The sequence below is a fragment of the Coloeus monedula genome (genome assembly GCF_965178545.1).
Source record: "Coloeus monedula genome assembly, chromosome: 6".
NCBI lineage: Eukaryota > Metazoa > Chordata > Aves > Passeriformes > Corvidae > Coloeus > Coloeus monedula.
Window position 1 is genome coordinate 41801301 of NC_138786.1, and position 21607 is coordinate 41822907.

General features: G+C 41.4%; 1 protein-coding gene across 8 annotated transcripts in view; it reads left to right on the top strand.

The window, feature by feature from the left end:
* Positions 1-21607, top strand: part of TTLL5 (tubulin tyrosine ligase like 5) — a 130077-nt gene that overhangs the window by 16791 nt on the left and 91679 nt on the right. For all 8 annotated transcript variants that reach the window (XR_014226539.1, XM_082284295.1, XM_082284294.1 and 5 more), the window contains 7 exons: positions 6047-6148; positions 6270-6361; positions 8398-8505; positions 15223-15304; positions 16207-16268; positions 16982-17073; positions 20377-20418. Coding sequence is in view for 7 of the 8 variants with exons in the window: in XM_082284295.1 (XP_082140421.1) it covers positions 6047-6148; positions 6270-6361; positions 8398-8505; positions 15223-15304; positions 16207-16268; positions 16982-17073; positions 20377-20418 (580 nt within the window). In the remaining variant the exon portion in view is untranslated. The remainder of the gene's footprint in view (positions 1-6046; positions 6149-6269; positions 6362-8397; positions 8506-15222; positions 15305-16206; positions 16269-16981; positions 17074-20376; positions 20419-21607) is intronic.

The following is a 21607-nucleotide window of genomic DNA, read 5'->3' on the forward strand; positions in this document are numbered from 1 at the left end:
CCATGTCCAGATGGCTTTTGAGTATCTCCAAGGAGGGAGACTCCACAACCTCTCTGGGCAACCTGTGCCAGTGCTTGGTCAACCTTACGGTGTTTTCTTGTATTCTGAAGGTTCAAAATCTTGTTAATGGCAATGCATAAGATGAAAACATGCAAATTTGTTGTGAAAAGATTAAAAAAAGTCTTTTTTCCCCCCATTCCTGCAGACATCTGGTAAAACTGCTCCTGGCTCTTGTTCTTTAACATAGAACTGTTTGAGTAATTTTATTCAGCTTTGATTAGAGAAGCTGGCATTGAAGAGGAGTCACAAAAGCTTCTTTTTATGTTTAGTAATTCCCTGACAAGATTTAGTTCCTGTTCATACTTGATTGCTAACTGACCTATCGGGTGGATGCTGTGAAACATATTAATGTTGGAGGTAGGGGGATTGTGATGGTCTTTAGACTTCTGTTTTCTGTACTGTACGGGAACTATGTTCCCTAAACAAAGTGGCAGCTAATAGACTAACAGGGAGGCTAAAGTCTGATCCATGGGGAGGAATGAGGGACTGCGAAAGTGACTCCAAGCGTAAAACGTGAGGAGCATGCTTGTAAAAGCACTACAGCGATTATTTCCAGGACATTTATGCAGGAACTCTGTGTGCAGTCATGGAAAAGTCTATCATAATGTGTGCTTTTTTGTAGCACTCATTTGAGAGAAGAGGGATTAACTATTCTTTCCTTCTTCCCACTCCAGAGTCTTTTCTCTTCTCCTCTTCCTTTCCCAGGCTCTGACTAGATGCCTCAAATAAGCATTCCAGAGCTGTCAAGTTTCATGCAAAACCATGTAACATCTTCTGTAAATATTTAATGATCCAGTTTATATGTTCCTGAAATGACCTGCAAACTTTACCTTGTGGTGAATTCATTTCCTGAAGTAATTCTGGAGATAAGGCAAAGAGCATTGTACAATCCCTTGGGTAATGTCCTGCCTGAAACTGACAGTAAAAATGTTGTTGTTTGGGCTAAGGTGGTGTAGAGGTGTGGATTATGGGCCAAAGTTTGGTGTGGTGGATTTGGGGACTTTTTCAGTGTGAGCTCTGACATGTTTTGTAGATTGCTAGGTGAGCAGGGAAAAAGCTTGCATTGCACTTGTGGAGAAGGTGACCTTTTGAAGGTGGAGCTTAAGTGTGGTCATTAGGCTTTTAATGAACTCTTACAAGAAAAGGAGGGAAGACTAGAATCTGTCAGTATCTGAATACCAAAGGTGAAACTGAAGCATGACAAGGAGGCAGAGAGCTGGGATGTCTCCAGATGTTACATGGTTAGTCTGGAGGTTGAGCATAATTCTGGAGTCTGAAGGAATTAGTCAGGATTTTTCCCTTAATTTTCTTTTTGTGCTCCCCGGCTACCTGCTGCTACTACTGCCAGTCTTTGGCTTGCTTTTGATTGCTCTTTCTTCCCCTCTGAGCCAAGAAGCTAGAGGGAAGGGAAACGTGCTGTTGGTGATGGTGAGCTGTGTAGCAGTGTGTAGTTTTTGGTGTAGAGAATGGGTTGTTGCCTTCATCTAAGATGGCATCTGCCTGCGTGACTTGGGTGTGACCAGCTGAGACATGAGCAGATGTATCAGAACAAAGGAATGTGTGAGTGTCTCTTCTCTAGTCTAAGCTTTGAATTCAGAATGAAGGGCATCTCCTCTGTCCTGCTGGGGAAAGAGAAGCTGCAGTGCAAGGGAGGGAGGCTGCCATGACTGTTCAATATGATTGCTACTACTTCTGCCTGGGAAGCAGCAGTTTGTGTGGAAACTGAACAGTGCAGCATCAACCTCAATTTAACCTTTCCTATTTCTAGCTGTAGTTTTGGGGTAAAAGCTCTCCTATAGTATTTCTGCGTAGAGGCTTTTGGAATCTAATCTCTTGTATACCATGTTAGAATATGTCCTTAATTTTCTTAACTAGCCCTTTCCTCAGTCTTTAAAAGGACAAAATTCATTAGAAGGGGAGGATCTTTGAGAGAATGGGACTGCAGTAAGGCCAGGTAAACAAGTTAATGAAAGTGAATATCTTTAGTATCACTTGCAGTTCATTTTGGACAGTGAATACAAGCAGTACATAACATCAGGACATGGAAGGTTGTTGGCGATTGAATCACGGACCCTGACCGGCAGGGGATCTGAATCGTTAATTCAAAGGACTGTGTTGGTTTTATACACTTTGCTAAGGCACAGTATTTCCTTATATGGCATGACCTATCCCATGTTGCCACATCAGCAACACGCTTTCTCAATGTCCTCTTATGGGGTGGTCACTCGCTGTTCACCCGTCTGTCAGCTCCTGGCAGGCTCCTCTCCATAGGGGTCTGCCATGTCTCCCAGGGTCCGGTGGAGACAAGCCTCTCTGTGCCGCCATGTGCTCCTTTGTGCTGCCATGTGCCTCTGCAGGCAGGTTTTACAGCTCACAAACCAATTCTACCTTATAATTCCCCATAGAAGATGCTTCCTATGTTCTTGCTGCTGTGAACGGTATTATCTCTGTGTAATCAGTATCTCAGAGATGACCCAGGTTGATGCTGTCAGAGAGGACCATTCCTCTTGCATCTTCTACCTGTCTCCTCTGCACCCTCGCCAAGTACATAGGCAAAAGAAAGTTCAGTCATCCAACTTTGAAAACTGGTGGTTAGAACTTGAGTTACAGAGAAAGCAAATCTGAATTCAGGCCAAAACAGAGTTGATATCCTTCTGATGGTGGATACAGAACAGACATCCATTCCTTTCTTGGCTACCTGCATAATATTTCACATTGTTAACAATAAGAACTGCTGGTTTAGATGAAGTGGGGACAGAAGAATGCACTGAAGTGGCAGAAAACCTTCCTGTCTGACTAATAGTGGAAAGTTTTACCTTTTCCTAGTTTTTTTTTCCACTTGACAAGTCCTGCAGGAAAATTCTGTGTAAGAATTAAAAGCAGTGTGAATCTGGTTGTTGAACCACTCAGCCCACACACACTTTATCAGCAATGCCTGTTAAGTGTGTTGGGTCTCTGCGTTGCAGGGCCTACGGAGTAGTCCAGAACTTGGACAGGAACAGATCACAGTGGGGGAAAATGACAGTTGCTTGAAGCAGAGTAAGAAAATATGGTATTAGTAAGCAGAAGATAGTGTTTAGATGAGTTTCCCTTGATAAAATGGTCTCTTTTGGCTGAAGATGGGCCTCCACATGTGGACAGTCCAGCCTCTGGTTTAGGAGTGCTCTTGGATTCTTGTCTGATTGCAGGCTCCCACATAGCAGCATCCATGAGTAATGCTTTGGCTCAGAAACAGTCCTATCCTGGCAGATGGTGATCTGGACTCATGTACTTGTGCCTTCATCACTCTTTGGCTGGATTATAGCAATATGAGACACCTGGGCATGAAGCCTTTAGTGTTTAGAAAAATAGTTCATGCAGAATATTGCAGCATATGCCAGTGGTAAGTTCTTTTACTGGGAAAACACGAGGCCTGCCCTGTATTTTCTGTCACTGCTTAGCATATAGCTTTTGAATTGCTTTTAGGATCTTGGCTCATATCTTTTAAGTAGCCTATATTCTATTCTTAATAGTGGCCCAGAATGAAATTGGAAAAGAGTGTTGGCCTGAAATGAAATCATCTTCTAAAAGATTATAATGATTCCTCAAGAGTTTATTCTAATTTCGGGTTAACAGCCTGAAAATTTTACAAGCATTGTTTTTCTACTTTTCACTATTACTGTAAGGCCTTTCCCTATGACCTTGGTTTCTCTAAAGTAACAGGTAAATTTCTGCTGAAGCAAGACATATTCTGTAGCATGCAAGTCTCTTGTCCTTCCTGGACAGAACAAGTGTGGTGGATGAATAGCATAGTTACTACAGTGGAAGAAAGATACAGTAAAGTATATTCTGAAAAGCTGTAGAATTGTAGAGTACTGAAGTTAATTGTGACTGGTATTTCAGAGGTAGTAATACTCTTCCATCTCAAGCAAATGCAAAGTACAAAAGTGTAAGGAGTGTGGGCTATTTGCTAGCATTATACTTCTGATCTGTTACTGTTCTGACATCCAGAGGCTATTGATAGAAGCTCTAGAAATAGCTTGGACTTTCCATTTGCAGGCTGGTCAAACCAGCTCTGGGTGAATGTATTAAGCATTGGATTATATTGTTTAATGCTTGGACTTTTTTCATAGTAGATATGAGTAATTTAATGCTTTGGAGGTTTTCGGTGCACTGCTGAAGTTCCCCATGATGTCCTTCAAGATGGTAGCATCCTAGTAAAAGAGAAAGCTTATGTACTGAGAGCTCTAGAGCACAGTGAAATATCTTCTGAATAAGCAGTCCCCAAGGAAATGTAAAATTCTGAGCATGGAGCTCAGACCACCTAATAATTAAGGATGGCCTCTGTAGAAGGAAGCTAAGGCAAGCATTTGAAGGTACAGAAATACTGTGGTTTAGAGTATTGTCTGTGTCTGCCAGGGGTTCCTGTTCTCATATTTAAGGATGACAAATTAAAAGCATAAGCTGAAAAGCATGGTGAACCTAACTGCCCTCTGCTTGAAAGTACCAAAGGAGCCATGACTTGAAATGGCTCTCTGATTGTGCTCAATATCTTCCAGGATCTGGCTGAATGTATAATTCAACAAACACTTTCAGTATGCTGCCAGTAAATGATTGTTAAGTTGAAGATGATGAAATCATAATTAAGAACAAAATATATGATAGGGCTTTTGTCACTGTTTTCAAAACAGAAGTGCTAAATCCAGGAAACTTACAGTTAAACTGAAAAGAAATTCAAATACTTTAAGCTGTGGAAATATGTGGAAAGGGGATCCAAACTTCCAAATGCTTTTGTTGCCAGCTGCTCTTACTTCATATGTAGTTAAATCTGAGAAAAATATGGTGCAAAATATTTTTCACTCTTTTAACCTTGCCACTTAAAATTAGTTATATCATGGGTGCTTTGTTTTCCCCCCTGCCTTCCACATGTGTGTTTAAGGATCAGTTTAAGCATTTTCATGGATTTGCTGGTATAGTTCTTACGGCAACAGGTATTTCTCAAAATGGCTACCAAATGAGGGCAGTAGTGGCATCATTTTAAGTGAGAAATAAGATCTTTGGTTTTTTGGCAGTTCTTTCTAAAGGAAGGATTTTTTTTTGTGTGTGTGTGTAACTTGTTAGCTGTCTTTGTATAGTTCAGCTTCTTCTGAACTTTGGAAAATAATTGGGGAAAGATGAAGAGAGATGACTGTTAATGAAAAAATTGGAGATGCATTCTTTTCTGGACATTATTTCATTGCATAACCAGATGATCCAACTTTCTCTCCCTCTTCCATTTTTCCTGAATCCTGTCTCTTTTTCCTGCATTGAGGCTTCCCCCATATCTGCTCTACTTGTTATGCAGCTAACCCTGCTCTCCTTGGTACATACTTCTCTTGCTGGGGCTTCTATGGGCAGCCTGTGTTTGACTCTCCCCTTATCCTTTCTTACTTCCCTTTATCTCTTTTGAGACATTGGCATCTTAAGCTCTTGTGGTACAGGAGGATTGTCAGAGTGAAGGTATTTTTTCTCTTGTTGATTTTTTGTTGCTGTTTTTTTTGGACTGGAACATGCTTGCTGTTATGAGCTATGGTGATTATCAGTGGCTCATATTGGTCATTCTACCAACCAGACGCTCTGGATTCTGCCCTCAATTATTTTAAAATTTATTTTTCTCCAAAGTCTGAGGCCTAAAATATGTATTGAATTAGGATTACATGTAGTATAAGAAAATGATTGCAGTTGGGCTAGATTACTGTTGTAGGTCCTTTCCAGCTGCAACTATTCTATTACATTATATTCACATTCTATTACATTATTTTTTGCTTGATATGTCCTTTGAGGATAAACCGTATTTTTTGTAAGGAAAGATTGCATTTGATGAAGTTTCATTACATGCATTCTCTCCCTAACTGTTGCTGTTGAGTGGTCTGTGTGGTAGTCTGTGGTTTGTAGTGACATGCTTGCTGTATCTAGCAAGAATGCCACTTGTTCAAGAAACACTGTGAATTTTTATTCCTCTTTGCAGATTTGCAACAGTGAGGTATGACCAGGCATCCAAGAACATTAAAAACCAGTTCATGCATCTGACCAACTACAGTGTCAACAAGAAGAGTGAAGATTATGTCAGGTACTTGGCTGGAAAATGGAACTTACTCTCTAGAGGCTGGGTCAGTTTACCTATGTTGGTCTAATGCTGACCCATAGCAGCAGGCCAGTGATGTTTAATCTCCTCCTTTCATTATTTTTAGCTGTGATGATCCTGAAGTAGAGGATTATGGAAACAAGTGGAGCATGAGTGCAATGCTGAGGTACTTAAAACAAGAGGGGAGAGACACTGCAGGTCAGTAGAAATGTTGTTATTTTATGTCTTTGTTGGATCTTGATCATCTCACTAGTGTGAATTCTAAGAAGTCAAGGAAGAGCCCCAGCAAATCCCATTTAGCACCAGAGCAGGGTGGAGGGAAGCACTGTTCCTTACTCACTAGAGCTGTGCATTTATTCCCTATCCCCAGAGATAAGGCCTAACCCCTTCTTTCTTGCAACTAGTATTCTGAGACTTTCTCAGGGTGTGTTTCTTAATATTTTACCTACATTTCCCGTTTCTTAAGGTCATTCCATTCCTTCTAAAAGCTTCCCTCCCTCTACTGCTCCCATGGCCTGTTCAGTCTGATGAGTGACCAACCTCTGGACAACTGTGCCAGTTTGAATGACTCTTGGATGTGGTGTCATCTTTCCATGGCTCAGGTTTTTGCTGAGTGTTTTCATTTAGTCTGTGTTTCTCATAAAATAGCTCCCTCTTCCACACCTTTGCCAGGTCTGCTGGGAGTAACTGCATCTGCAGAGCAGAATCCGAGTATATCCTTTAAGGGATAAATTACCTGTGATACTGAGGCATCAGTAAAACTACTGATGGCAGCTATGGCCCATATTGCAAATGTTGCCAAGGAAGACTTGAATGTTGGAGAAAGGGGTTTGAATCTGGCTTTCAGATGGAAGTAGACTTTTTTTCCATCATATGCGTGCATGGCTGTCCAATCCCTTGCACCATATGTGTTCAGCAAGCTGTGATGCATAGTTATTAATATTGATACATCTCCACACCTCACCCCAACCTCAAGTATAAAATATACACTCTTAATAATTAAGTAAACTACTGAGCAATGCAAGCAGATTTCCTTAACTATCCATTATAAGACTTGCACCTTTCTCTGATGCATCTGGTTCTGGTCATAGGGAGGCAGAATGCTGGCTGAAAAGTGCTGGCCTTGTCTGGGCTGGCAGGGTTTTTGTGCTCTGGGTTGTTTATGTGTGCTGGGATGTTTCCATGCTGTGTTGGTTTCGCTTAGTTGTTTTCTGGTACAGAAGTTCACATCTGAATTTGCTTGCATGCTCTTTCTGTAATTGTTCAGGTCTCTGCATGTCATCTGAGCATGAGAAATAGTAATTGTAGACCTAAAGTAAACTCTCTAGTCAAGTGGTTTGTAGAAGATATTCTTTGAAGCAGGGATTGCCAAATGTCTGTGTGGATTTGCTTGTGGTCCCTTTGAGGGGTGGGGAAGGCTGTCCTTTCATCCTTACTAACTTTTGAGCCTATGACTCCAGTATTTGTTCATTTCTCCCTCCTCTCACTTCTCTATTGCTTGTCCTTGAAAACAAAACCAGTGTGGTGTTCTTTCTATTGCATGACTCATCCCAAGACCAGGTCTACGTCTAATGTGCATTTTTTCTTGCCTTTTGCTTCCTCTGTCTGCTTAGACTCCTGTTCCTGAGTTCTGTTCACAGGCTCATGCTGGAGCTGGAGAGTGCTTTCTTACTGTGGGTTATCTATAGGTCAGCAGGACTGGGAGCTGTCACCAGTCATATAATTTTGAAAAGATTTATGAAATTTGGTATGGGAACAGCTGCTTTAGAGGAAGGTGCAGTGTCACACAAAACACCTCATAAAAGTTCACAAGAAAGATTTTTATCTCTCAGTGGCTATGGCTTATTCTCTGTAAGTTTGAGGGCTTATCTCACTAACCCACTCTTGTTTAATCCTTCCTAATACTCTGAGTGGGCAGCGGTCAGACTCCAGCTGACTTGTGCTGATGTGTTTGCCATGTGTTTCTGCTTACCTGCACTGTACATACACTCACATTTATCATTTTCACATTCTCATTTGTGAGTATTTTTGCACTAGGATACTATGCATGTCTCTATATACTTAGGCTTGCATGGATTTCCAAGCATCATTGCTTTGTCATCCATAGGGTCTCATGTGCTTTGATTCACAAAGGTGTGTCTCCATATGCATATTCTCATGCCTTTCTGGATATTGTGTGTTACTTCACAATCTACTTTCTTCCTTTTTCATCCCCTGCCTCCCTCCCCCTGCAGCGCTGATGGCCAACGTGGAGGACCTGATAATCAAGACACTAGTTTCTGCTGAGCTGTCCATTGCTTCAGCTTGTAAAAGTTTTCTTTCACATCGCGGCAGCTGTTTTGGTAAGGCACTGGGGACGTCTTTGTTGATTCCCTCTTGAATACTGTTTGGAACCTCCAGTTTTGTCATGCTAGAGAGAAATATGCATTCCCCATTGCAGGGAAGAAATATGCATTTCCTATTTGCAGGGAAGCTGGATCTTATTTTGGTTGTTTTGTTTTGTTTATTTTCTTCAGCACAAACCTCGGTGAGGGCAGGGGCCAGTGAATCTTAGTTCACCCTGTGTCAGTGCCATTGATCATAATCTTGTGCTAGAAAATGAAAATGTAATGATGAGAGGGACTTGAAGGGGAACTTGGGGAAGTGCTGGGAAGTTGGTGAGTTACTGGTGCCCTTGCAAAGAACGGCTGTGGGTGATTAAACACGTTTTTAGAGCATTTGCTATTTTCTCTTGAACCATCTAGCGCAATTTAATTTTGCATTTTCCTGCGTGCGTGCGTGCGAGGACGGGGAGAGAAGGTGTGTGGCAGTGCCTGGAATGCCGGTGGCGGCGGATGGTCTGTGCCGCGTGGGGGCGTCCGAGCCCGCTGCTGGCAGGAGCTGCGCACAGCTATGTGCTGGCCCAGGGGCTGGAGAGCTCGCTGCCAGCACATGCTGGGACGAGCTCCAGAAAGCAGCGGCTGGTACCACAGTGTGCCTTCTCCCACTTTCCAGTGGCTGCTTCCCAGCCTTCCCTAAAGAGGCCTCCTCCTGCTCCTAGCCGTTCTTCACTCATGTGGATGCATGCACGAAGATGAAGTCGCAGTCAGTGCTTAAACCAAAGGCCAAGCTTGGCTTCAGCTATCTTGTGTTTAGGTATTGGGACTTATATTTAAACTAGTTGTGACAGGTAAAGTAAATCCATTTATGTGGTCCTTGCATTACACTTAGGTATTGACAATTCCGCAGCTTTCAACACTCCAGCACAAATGCATCTTTGGCTATTTGGGGGTGATAAGACAGTCAGGAATCAAGGAGCCATGACTGATAGGTTGTTTAGTTACCTCCCAAAAGTAGCTACCGCTCCCACCATAGTTTCTCCTGACTGACTCTCATGCCTTTGTTCAAAGTTGAAGGACCTGGTCATACATGGGGATTTACGAGTTAAGATAATAGTCTCAGTGAAATGGCACTTTATTGTCTAGGTGAAAAAAAAGACACACCAAAACCACTTTAGCTGCCTCTTTTTTGGCTTCTCCCTTTTCCTTCCTCAGTTGTATCTCTAGATTCCTCTGAGCTGTGTATATGGAAACTAATGTTCCTCATGTACTTTCTGCTGGGCCTGGCTCTGAGGTTATCCCACTTCCTGCTGCCTCCCCAGGGCTGCACTAACCACCCTCTCAGATGGTCCCCCACAAATAAACTGTTTTGTTCTGTTTATTTCAGTGTAAACATAAATTAAGAGCTTCCCAGGAAAGAGGGCTTAAGTAGGAGCCATACTGCTTCCCTAGGGAGACTTAGGCATTTCCAGAGCTCAGTACTTTCTGCCACCTTCCCCCACAATTAAGTGGTGGTCCTTGTCTCAAGGATTTGAACTTTCATCATGCTGTATGGTTCATTTGTCATCTGTGTGTCTTGTTCTGACACTTTTTGGTTGTACCACTTTTAACCTTGTTGTAAATATTCAGTTTCAGCTGGAAATGCTCATAATGGTTCAGTTCATAGCTGTTAGCATGAAGGAGAAAACTGGGAATGAAGATTTCAAGGCAGCATGTAGAGTCTCACAAGAGCCTGGGTTTTTTGTTTTTGTTTTTTTTTTTCATTCTGAGCTGTGAACAATGAAACTGAGTGTGTGTCCTGATAAGGGCTGATCATGTGAAAAGTATCTCAGACTTCAGAAACCTTTATCTGAAATTCAGATGCTGAGAAGGGTCTTGTTTGGAAATCTTCTAAAAAACATAACTAAGTTGTATTTTATCCTAGTGTTTGTAATGCTGTTCTAGGGAATAGAACTCCTGTACAATTGACATTTTCTTCCTAAAAATTAAATCACAAATTCTTAATTGTCTAGGTGACATTGCCCGCTTTATTTCTGTAACAGTTTAGTACTGCTGTCGTCCTTCAGTTCTTTCTCAAGTAAATGTTTTTATATGTGATATACTTGTTTCCTAGATTTAAAGGAAGAGAATTTATCCATGGCTTCTTCATTTTGTAAAATAAGACTGGTGAGACAGGCTGGTTCCTGCTACCAATGCTTGCCTAGAAAATGAGAGTGGTAGGTCAGGATGGTTCATTTTCTAATGTCAAAACACAGTGCTGGTGACAGTTTGTGTAAAGAGTGTAGTGAGTCCAATTTTGGCCATATAATGTGAGCTATTTACTGCATTCTAGCAATAATCAGTTTTCAAAGGACTTGGGATGCTCAGTTTTGTTGCTTTGAAGTGCATCACAGAAAACACTACTAGTATTACATGATTTTGTTGCCTTGTTCATGCACTGTTATTAACAAAGTGATCCCAAACCTCTATTTTGTTCTTTGTGATTAGCTAATAATTCCTTATGTAAAATTAAGCTCCTAGTAAAAATTGTTTTAACCAGTAAATAACTCCAGAGGAGGGCATGCTACAACTCTCCAAATCACTGCACTGTCCTGAAGCTGGTTGCCAGCTGAGTCGAGTGTTGCTTCTGGAGCCTTTCTATATTTTGCACTTATTTGAGGGATGTGACATCTCAGTGTGGAACAGGAGGTACAATAGGGCTGCATATGCCCAAGCTGATTACTGACTGCATTTTTCTCCCTCCTGAAGTAAGCACTTCTGGGTAGGCTAGAAAAGGCAGTAAGACCTGCTTTCAGGCAGAATGAAAAATCTCCCTGTGGGATGGTTTAGTAGGGCATGAATTGAAGGCAGTTGGGTGCAGCACATATTTTTGCCAGCAGCCACTGTAGCACCATTTTCTGCACTGACTGAAATGTAAGCCTAAAGAAGCAACAGGTTTAAGTCCTCTTGTTTCATTTACAGTTCTAGTAAACCCAGCTGTGACACTGTTGAGCTTGTCTGCGCTCTAGAAGGCAGGCTGGGATAGGGTAATGGGCATATTGATCCCACCAAAGCAATGAGTTCTGTATTTAGCTGCTTCTGTGTCCTAAGGCTGAATTGGTCAGCCTTTTGTTTCTAAGCACATCTATATTGAGATAAAAGCAAACAATAAACTATTGTATAACTTGAATGGTGCTGACCTGGAGCTAAATACTTTTAAAAGTCTTCATTTGTATCTAATCACCAGTTTCTCAACCACCTGTGTTGCTGTTTTTCGTGAACATTTAACTTTCTTAGTAGTGGCAGTTGACCTATTTGGGGAAGCCTTTTGTAGTTTTGAACAGTGTTGACCTGCTCCATTATGACTTTTGCAGGGCACTAAAAATTTGAAATTCTTAAGTAATTTCTGCACACACTTACTTGATGTGAGGGGAGTCCATGCGTAGTGACTTAAGGCAGCCATGCATATACCGTACATATTTCCTCTGTTTTTGTGGTTTCTTACATGACATGTCACGTCACAGAAAAGCTGAACAGGGATTCCCTTACCATTACTTTTTTTTTTGGCAAAGCTTAATCCATTCTATTTTTATAGCCTTACCGTCAGTCTTTGCTTTGAAGCCAGTGTGTAAAGATGCCATTGGAATCTGAAAAAGGTTGTTCCTAGACTCCTCTGGCTACAATCAGATTCAGGAGGCCTGTAGCCTTCAAGACAGGTATTTTGATGGTCTGATGATCATCAAATCATCATGAGCAGATGAGCAAGGTAGATTTTGTAATTTAACTATATCTTCAAATTTAACAAAACTGTCAGATTAATCTGAAGGGTAAAATGAGTTCAGAGGATAGGTGTTCTAGTCATAGCTTCTATAGGAATGGGGGGTCTATCCCTGCATAGTGTTATAAGGGAAGTTAAGTGATATCCCAAAGTGGTTTCTGGGATATTAACCTCTTCACTCTCTCTGGTATCACACTCTGGGTTGAACATGTTTACACCTTGTGGGTGATGATTTACTCAGTAAGATTAGGATTACAAAGGCAGCCCAATTTGCAGCAAAACTCCCATTCTTTGATGTTAGCTTTGAAGATGGCCTTATCAGCTTTTCTGACTTCAGAGTTGAAGGATTATTCTGAGTCTGATTTTGGTATAAATGATGAGCTATGCTCAGCTGTAATCTTTTCTTCACCAAAGAAAGCAGTGGTTTATGTAGAAGGAGGACAACCAATATGGTGAAAAGTCTTGAGGGCAGGAGTGATGAGGGGCAGCTGAGGTCACTTGGCTTGTTGATCCTGGACATGGCTGAGGGGCAGTCTGCAACTGCCTCCAGGAGGGCAGTGGAGGAGGATACAATAGTGGCACTAGATGGCTTGTCATGAACCTACTGTTGCCACAGTGTGGGGCATGTTTTTCAGTCATTGTTTTCTTTACTCTCTGCAGAGGGAAATGGCAGTCTTGCTGAAGTTGGTAATTGCAGAGGATATACTTTTGATAACCTTATGCTTGTGTGATTCCACATCTTTGTCCTGCCTATGTATTTATTTTAACAAGTGGTATTGGAGTTTCACAGTGGAAAGGGTACTACGACTACTGTGTTTAATCTAGGAAGTATATTTCCCAAATATTGAAGAGGGCCAGCAAGATATTTCTAGGTAAACTTCTGACTGTTATCTTTGTGCTAAGCCCTACACAGAATCTGTGAAGTTTGATTCAGTTGCCAGAACACAGATATTACATAGCTCCTGATGCTCCGAGGTAGCTGAGACATCTATCTAGGGTTTGTAGATACAACTCGGAATATGTGAAACTTGGGGCATTATGGAGCAACAGTGGAGATTCCTAGGATACCCTAAGTCATTGCAAATGGCATTAGATTTTGTGTTTAACAATGGAATTGAGTCAACAGGGATACCCTGAAGAACTTACTGTCCTAATAAATAAGGCAGACACAAGGGAAAGGAATGTGATGCTCCAACAGCATGGTTAGAGCTAGCTGAGGTCAAGAGGCTTCCCATGTGCATTTGTAAAAGAGGACAGAATGAGTAACTGAGTGGGAAAGATGGAGCTTTAAAGAGCAAGTGATTTGCAAGAGAATTGTGTGGGAGAGGAGGACAAAGTCAGAGGAGCCAAAATACTAGCAAAGGTCCTCTGAGGGGCTAGGGGTGGGAGTGGCCAGCAGCAAAAGAAGCAGGAGCTAGTCAAAACAAAATGCACTGCTTCCTCACTGGGGCTGGAAGGTTGTAGACCAGCAGCTGCTGCAGGCCCACTCATTGCTTCTCTGCCTTGGGCATGAGCTGCTGACCCACTGGAGTTTTCTGTGCTGTTAATAGTCATGGGTCTTCACCAAACCTGAGATTGTATTTTGAAATAATGTATTAAAGTCATCAGAAGTTTCTCCCGTTCAAAATTCTTTGCTAATATTTACACTTAAAATCCCCACCTTGTCCTTTTCCCTCTACTGCAGCTATTCCTGTCTGGGGAGCAAGAGAGCCAAATGTAGATTCAGCCTCATTTCTTTGGAGTGAACCAACTCTTTAACTCTCTGCTGTTTTGCTTCCCACTTAATGTCTGGCTACAGACTCCAGAAAAGTGAGCAGGCTCACTCTGCTGCCATTTCTCCCCTTCCAAGCTTCCCCCCCCCAGCTCATTAACTTTCCATTATAAACTACATGAGCTTTTGCACAGCTGTCTGCATAGGAAGATCTTGTCAAGCGGTCCAGCTCCCCAGAGCCAGCATCAACGTCAGGCAGGCAACAAAAGGCCAAGGCCAGAATTCAAGGAAAGAAACATGGCAAAGAAGTTCTCCTGCTTTTACTCCACGCACTAGGGAACTGGTTAATTCCATGAAAATCCCTCTATGCCAACACCCTGTTTTGTGGTGTTTTGAAAAAAAAAAATTGCTTAAGTTGCCCTGATGATTATTAAGCGCATTTCTTAGTGCTGGAAGAGGGAATTGCATTAATGCCAACTTCTGATTTACACTCATCTTTGTGTAGCATCCTTCTTGCAACTCTTTCCAAACTAGAGAGAACGTGAGTATAGAGTGAAATAGTAAAATCAGTCTTGGAATGGGAAGCTGGCTTCAATCTGACCTGTGCAGAGCAGAACACATCTAGCAGATGTAATATGTTATGAATGTTTTAGAAACTAAGGAAAAAAATATTTCTGTTGTGGTTTGCTGCAAAGTGGCAAGTTGTCAATAAGCTGAAGAGTTACGGGAGGTTGTCTATGTAGACGAGGAGAAATCTCTTGTAACCCCATGGGGATATTGCAGAAAACATACAGGAATAATTGAAAAGAAACTGATGCTTGAAAGAAGCAAGATTTTCTCTAGCTGACTGGAACAATGAATAAAGGGATTAAAAAGTAAAAAGGAGAGTGAAGTTCTGTTGTTTCCAGGATCCAGTGGAAGAAGTAGATTGAACCTGCTGTGCTTGTGTCAATTCTATGTGAAAGGAAGTAGTAGAGTTCTGCGTGAACTACAGTTGGTGGGCAGTAAAGAGTTTTTTGTTTTTCTATATAATACTTTCCTAAGACTAATTTTTTTTCCCCTCTTTCCTCCACAGACAGAATATATTTAATTTTGATTCTGAGGAAGTGAAAATTGCCACTTGAGGAGTGTTATCATTTGTTCTTCCCTAGAGAGTTTACTGGATTTAACATATATAATTTAGATAGAAAGGACCTGATAGAGACTAATGTTGGACCTTACCTGAATGCTTAAAGATGCAGTAAGGTGAACTTAGTGTCTGCTGTGTTTTCAGAGCTCTATGGTTTTGATGTCCTTATTGATGACACTCTGAAACCCTGGCTGTTGGAAGTGAACCTGTCCCCATCATTGGCCTGGTAAGTGATTCCCAACTTAATATGAGGCAGGGACTTTTGCTGGAGATGGTTGTCTTTGAAACCTGTGATCCTAGGAAGGCATGATTTCATGATTCCTGCAGATTTTGTTCCACTGCTGATTTGCAGAGAGGATACTCCTTTGCTTTTTTCCTTTACATTAGCAAACTTATTGCAGCAATAGGTTTTGAAAGAGCCTGGTTGGGATTCCATTTACTTTTTAATTTTTTCTCTTCCATTGTTATTGTTAACACTTCATAATCTCCCATCATAGATAAATTTTGGAGCTCTGTCAGACTATTGTGTTGGGTTTCAACCTTCTTGGCTGATATAAGCTTTAAGATTTTGGAGTCCAAGCAGAGTTCAATCAATTATGCTTTAACTGAGTATGTAGATGAGTGCTTGGGCTCAAATGTTTGGTCTAGTACTCTCATTAGATAAATTCTAAAGAGTGAGTGTTGACTTGGCCCTTATGCTGACCCTCATGCTCTAATGGAAATTTAGGGTTTATTTTTGTAGATCTCTCAGCTGTGATTTTATGTGGAAGAGGCATAGTTAAGTGTGGTTTTTAAGAATTCTACAACAGCAACTTTTATCTACTTCATGAAATGTAACATATGTACATTCAAAGAAAATATTCCTAGCCCCAAGGAGAGTCTAAACAAAGCTGTATGAGTCTGCATTAGGACACTAAAAGCTGTGGAAAAAGGATAAACAGATTATTCTGTTGCCTTCTGATCTTTACGTATGTATGTGAAGATCACCTAGTTTTCTTCCCATGTTGTTTTTGCCTGTGTTAAGAAGGCAAAGAAACTATATTGGGAGATATACTGAATACTGATGCATTCCTCTCATTTAATGCCAGACAAATAATTCCTATTATCCTCTGTTGCATGTGGCGACAGTGATGCTCCTTTGGACCTGAAGATCAAAGCTAGCATGCTCTCAGATATGTTCACTCTTGTAGGTGAGTGAAAAAAAAAATCCTTCAGTCTTTCCCTCATTATAACCAGTAGAAGGTAGGTTTATGAGCTGCATGTTATTAGATGAGTATAATAGAGGTGAACTCCAGTTAAGGAGTAAGCAACTGTATTTTGCTCTGAGAAGTGCTATATGGAGACTTCAGAATTATCTGTCTGTTTGTGATGCTTAGGTGGTTTTAAGAGTCCCTAATTTGGTATTTGAAGACACTACTCTCTATTTAGCTTTCAGAGTTAGTATCCATGCATTTTTTAGCTTGAATGTGTGGGTTTTGGTTGGGTTACTAGAACTGGAGTACTGTCTTGTGCACAGTATCCCTTGCATCTCAGTTCAGTTGCTTGATGCAGTTTGCCCCAATATGGAAAGAAGTAGAATTGTCATCAGGTACCCTGCTCAGCTGTTTAAGAAACCAAGTCTATCTCTATGCTGCTATTCAGTAACCCATTTATTTATGGTCTTGAAGCAAGGTACAGTTTTTATTCAAAAAATGTAATGCAATTACATTTTAGGATTACGTTTTAGGATTACATTTAGTTTAGGATTAAACAAAGCAATGTATAAAAAAGAAAAGCATCCTTATTGGTCCTTGGGCAGGGACAAGAAGGTAATGTATAGACTAAGATTGTGAACAGGAATGCTAGATTATTATTTCAGTGTTTGTCTGTCTTAAAGTTCTCTTGTGGCTCTTGGTGCCCATAGGCTTCGTATGCCAGGATCCAGGCCAGCGGTCAAACCGGGCCATTTATCATTCATCTGAAACTGTCCGAAGAAATCCGTACCAGAAGCTGCAGGTAAGTGAGTTTTACAAGGCCTGGCTGAGGAGCATAGCAGGAAGTCATTCTCACTGAATTTGACTCACAGGTGAGAGAAGCAGTGAGCGAGATTATCTGGATTTCTAGCATAAATATGAAAGATGAAATTTTTAACTGTGTGGGTGATGAGGTGCTGAAACGTGTTGCCCAAAGAGTTTGTGGACTCTGTATCCCAGGAGGTGTTCAAGACCAGGCTGGATGGAGCTTTGAGCACCCTGGTTTAGTGGAAGGTTCCCTGCCCATGGCAGGGGAGTTGGATCTAGATGACCTTTAAGGATTTTCCAACCCAAACCATTCTATGGTTCTCAGAGACTCAGGGGATACGTCTGAGTTCTGTGCTGTTCAGCCACTTCGATTTTGTTGTGGACGATAAGCTTCCAGAACCCTAGAGCTTTATGAATGTCTCCAAGACCTACTTCTAGGTGACAAGCTTCTTGCATTTGAAGTTTAAGGCTTCTTTCCCATTCTCTTTTGGAATCTCCCATGGATCATTGGACTGAGGCCTCATGTGGCTTGCTGCGACTACCCATTGCCTTTTCTGTTGAGGTAGTGCTTTCTCAGCACTGTAATGCTGAAGGGCAGTTGTTCTCTATCTCTTTTGTCTATGAAATGGATTCCATAAATATCTGTGGAAATGGAGCATTCACAAAAGGCAGGGAGATCTGTTATGTCACTTGGACTTTCAACACATTTCTTAGGCGAATAGGTGAACGGTGTTCTCTGATAGCTATGCAGCTGATGGTGCTGTGATGGACATGCAACATGGCTGTGTAGCTCAAGTTCAGTTAGGAAATGACAAGTCATTTTTATTCAGTGACAGTGTACCAAGACACTATCCATTTTGGTACAGGGAAAACTCACAGAAATTGCAGTATTTTGTCTCTTGTAAAACTCAGAGTCTTTAGTCACCATGAGAGAGGTGAAGAATAGCTGGTAGGATGGGATTTGAATATCTTTAGGATGCATGTCTGAGTCTGAAACTTCTAAGACAAATATAATAGATAGTGCTTTAAATACAGATCCCTCTGACTGTATAGGTGCTCTTTGTAGTAGACAAAAGGTACATGAGATAAGTTAGGAACCATTCCAAAAAAAGTACCCGTCTTTCTTAGAGTGATATGATCAGATCCTGATGATTTGACACCTTTTATCCGAAAAAAATTATACAAGACAGTCTCAGAAAATTATGGTGTTGTAAAGCACTGAATTTGAAGGAGGCTTTAAACTTTATTTTGCTTAAAAAATACCCACAAAGAGATGTAAGGCTGGCCAGTTGAAAAGTGCAAAGATTCGTATGACAGAGCATTGGTTATGAGATGGGATTAGGGTGGTCCCCCTAACCTGTGTTTAACAGGAACAGGTTTGTAACCCAGTAACAAAGTTTTACAACATGTTTTTCTTAAGTACCTAAGTGGAAATCCCGTGGCTAAACAGGCGTTTAGATCTTTTCCACGGTCCCAGAATGTTTTGTTCTTTGCTGAATACATTTTATCTCAGATTTTTGGATCTTTGATACATGTTTCAATTCTCTGTTGCAAAGGGTATATGTAATCTCTTTTGTTTTTTTCTACCTTCTTCATAATTAAGTTTTGATCATTTGCATAGGCTGTCGTCAATTATTGTAAAAGTTGCTGCTTGGAAAAGAGCTGTTGGTATCAGTGCTCTTGAGAGCTCTCTTGAATAACTGTCTTGAGATGGTTACTCTTTTTTCTGATTTTCACCAGACTGGACTGCAAATTTTGGGTGCAGTTTCTTTGGTTTGACTCTTTGAGCGTTTCTCCCTCTAGGGAAATGGACAATTTAGCTGCTTCCTTTGTAACTTTTTATTGATTTGGGTTGGAGCTCTTTCAGTTAATCATAAGCAATGAAGGGACCTTGATCTGTTTTGAGTGGACCAGCTGTGGAGAAGAACTTGCCAGTAGTACAGCTAGAAATTATAGATATGTCTCCTGAAAATCCTTTCTTACACCATTTGTGCCTCTTGAGTGTTGGAGAGGAGGAAGACAGCCTGAATACCACTGAAAGCAAGAAAAATCTAAGCTCCAATGATGATTGTTTTCCTTTGAACCTGCCCCTGTACTTAAACTGGTTTTGCTTGTAGGCCTGATACCAGATAAGTAATACAGGGTGTTGTAGTGCTAGATTTAGTTTAGCAAGCTGCAGCTTTCCCTGAGAGCTCAGTGGAGCTGCTTAGGGCAGTGTGACCATTATCGCCCTCCCGTAGTCCATTTCGGACGGCTCCGCAGTTTTGCTCCAGCAGCTGTCAGCGCTACAACCAGTGATGGCAAAGGAGGCAGAGAAGGGTCTCCCATGAGGGTTTAAGAACACTTTTAATCACATCTTGTCCTGGTGACCCTCAGAGGCAGAGAGACCTCGTGATCTGGGCGTAGGGGGTTTTGTCAGGGGCGGTACATGGGCGGAGTTGGGGTACAGGAACCGATAGGGAGAGCCCAAGGGAGTGGCCAGGGCTAGGGCAAAGGAAGGGGGGGGGGGAACAGTGTGGGATAGGAAAAAGAAATGGGTAAACAGATCGCCACAACAGAGTACTTCTTCACATTCTGATGTTTTTACACCTGTTTTAAAATGTTAAATAGTATCTTGTTTCTCCACAAGAACTGGAATATTGTTGAGATATTTAAATTAAATTACTTGCAAAATTTTGGGATTTTTACTTTTTCCTCCTCCCTCTATTCTGTGAACAATTTTACTTGACAGCACCTGTTTCTCCTTGATGCACAGCTATTAAATATTTTTATATGGGTGGCTCTTATCTTACAAAAATACAAATTTTGGTCATCACAGTTGAGTTCAGTGTGCTTTTGAAAACCATATGTCCTGATGCATTTTGCACAGTTGAGCACATCTGAGGTTAAAATGAGTGCTGTGTTTGGAATGGGGACAGGGTACATTTGTACAGGATATGAGGAGGATCTGAACTGAGATGAAACAGGTGGTTAGCTTTGTCTCTGGACTTCAGTTATCACAGAATCATAGAATAGTTTGGATTGGCAGGGACCTTAAAGATGATCAGGCTCCTACCCCACTGCAATGGACAGGACCACCTTCCATTAGACCAGATTGTTCCAAGCCCCATCCAGCTGTCTTTGAACAGTTCCAGGGTTGGGGCATCCACAACTTCTCTGACCAGCCTCTTCCAGTGCCTCGCCACCCTTTGCTTATACTGTTTTGTTTAGGGTACTTACCAGTCCTCAACAACTCAGGCAGGGATCATAGTGTCTTGGAGAACACAAGATTTTTATTCTCTTTGTGTGTCTCTTGCAGCGTCCGGTGTCTGCACAGTCACAAACAGCAAACGGCAGATTGGTAAGTACCCTTGAGCTCTCATCACCTGTATAAGGGCCACAGTTTCAAATGTTACTGTGCACAATGCTTTTGGCATAATTAGTCCCCAAATATATTTTACAGTTAGAGTAGCCTGGGGCAAGGGCTGGGTGGGGGTGTGGGGGAAGTCACCATGAAAACAGGAGATGGCACCAGCATATGTTTCCATGTGGCAAAAGCAAATGTTGAAAAAATATCTACATCACTTCTAGCAGCTTAAAAAAAAAAGTAGGTGAAGTGTGCTGAGAATCAAGGTCAGCTGGATCATATCTCTCAAAGTTTTTAAGACTACAAGTCTGGATGATAAGGTAGGCGCAGGAGAATCTATGCAGGCAAAATTCAGGTGGCCGTACAAAAGAAGTAATCATTTTCTGTCAGACAGTCCTCTGAAGGACACCACAAAAATTTGAGAATGAACTGAAAATATGAAAATAGATGCCGAGAAAAGAAGGATTTATTAAAGTTAATGGAAAAATATGGGACTATTGTTAGCTAAAGCGAGACTGATCTACCTTTCTAAATGTTATATTTGTCACTCTTCTTGCAGGCCATGTAGACAAATCAATGTTAGTTTACAATTTTGAGCACCTGGCCATGTGGGGACATGCTAGGCATTATTTTGCTGCTAGGCTTCCTGCACAAATGTAATGGGATTTTTTTTTTTAATGAGGTTTCCCATCAGGAAGGGAAGGTAGGACAGATGGAATCATCTTGAGAACCTAATTCAGTCTATTCACTGCTGCATGTGTCATTCTCTGTAAGTTCAGCTGAGGCTCAGAGGAAAGAGCCTTACTGAAAAATGAGGTTTTGTAGAGAATAGGAAGGATCTTTGTGCCAACTGCTGTCAGTGCTTATTAAATTAGGATAATTATTTGGGAACCAGGGATACTTGCAGAATTTGAAGATATACCAGAGTGGTTGGATTTATCCACGCTTTTATAGATAAGCTGGGTCAAAGAGGAAACAAGATCTTTGTGAAGTTGAAGACATTTCTGTGCTACAGCCAGAGGGTGTTTTGTAGTGAAACGTGGAAAAAACTGTTTGTGCAGGAAGTCCAGCAAAGATAGAGTTTTCTCTAGCATTTTGACAGCAATGTAGTTTTGTTCACAGGGAGGAGTCAGAGCGGCCAATATGTAGACAATATGTTTTCTGCTTGTAATCAGTAAAATCA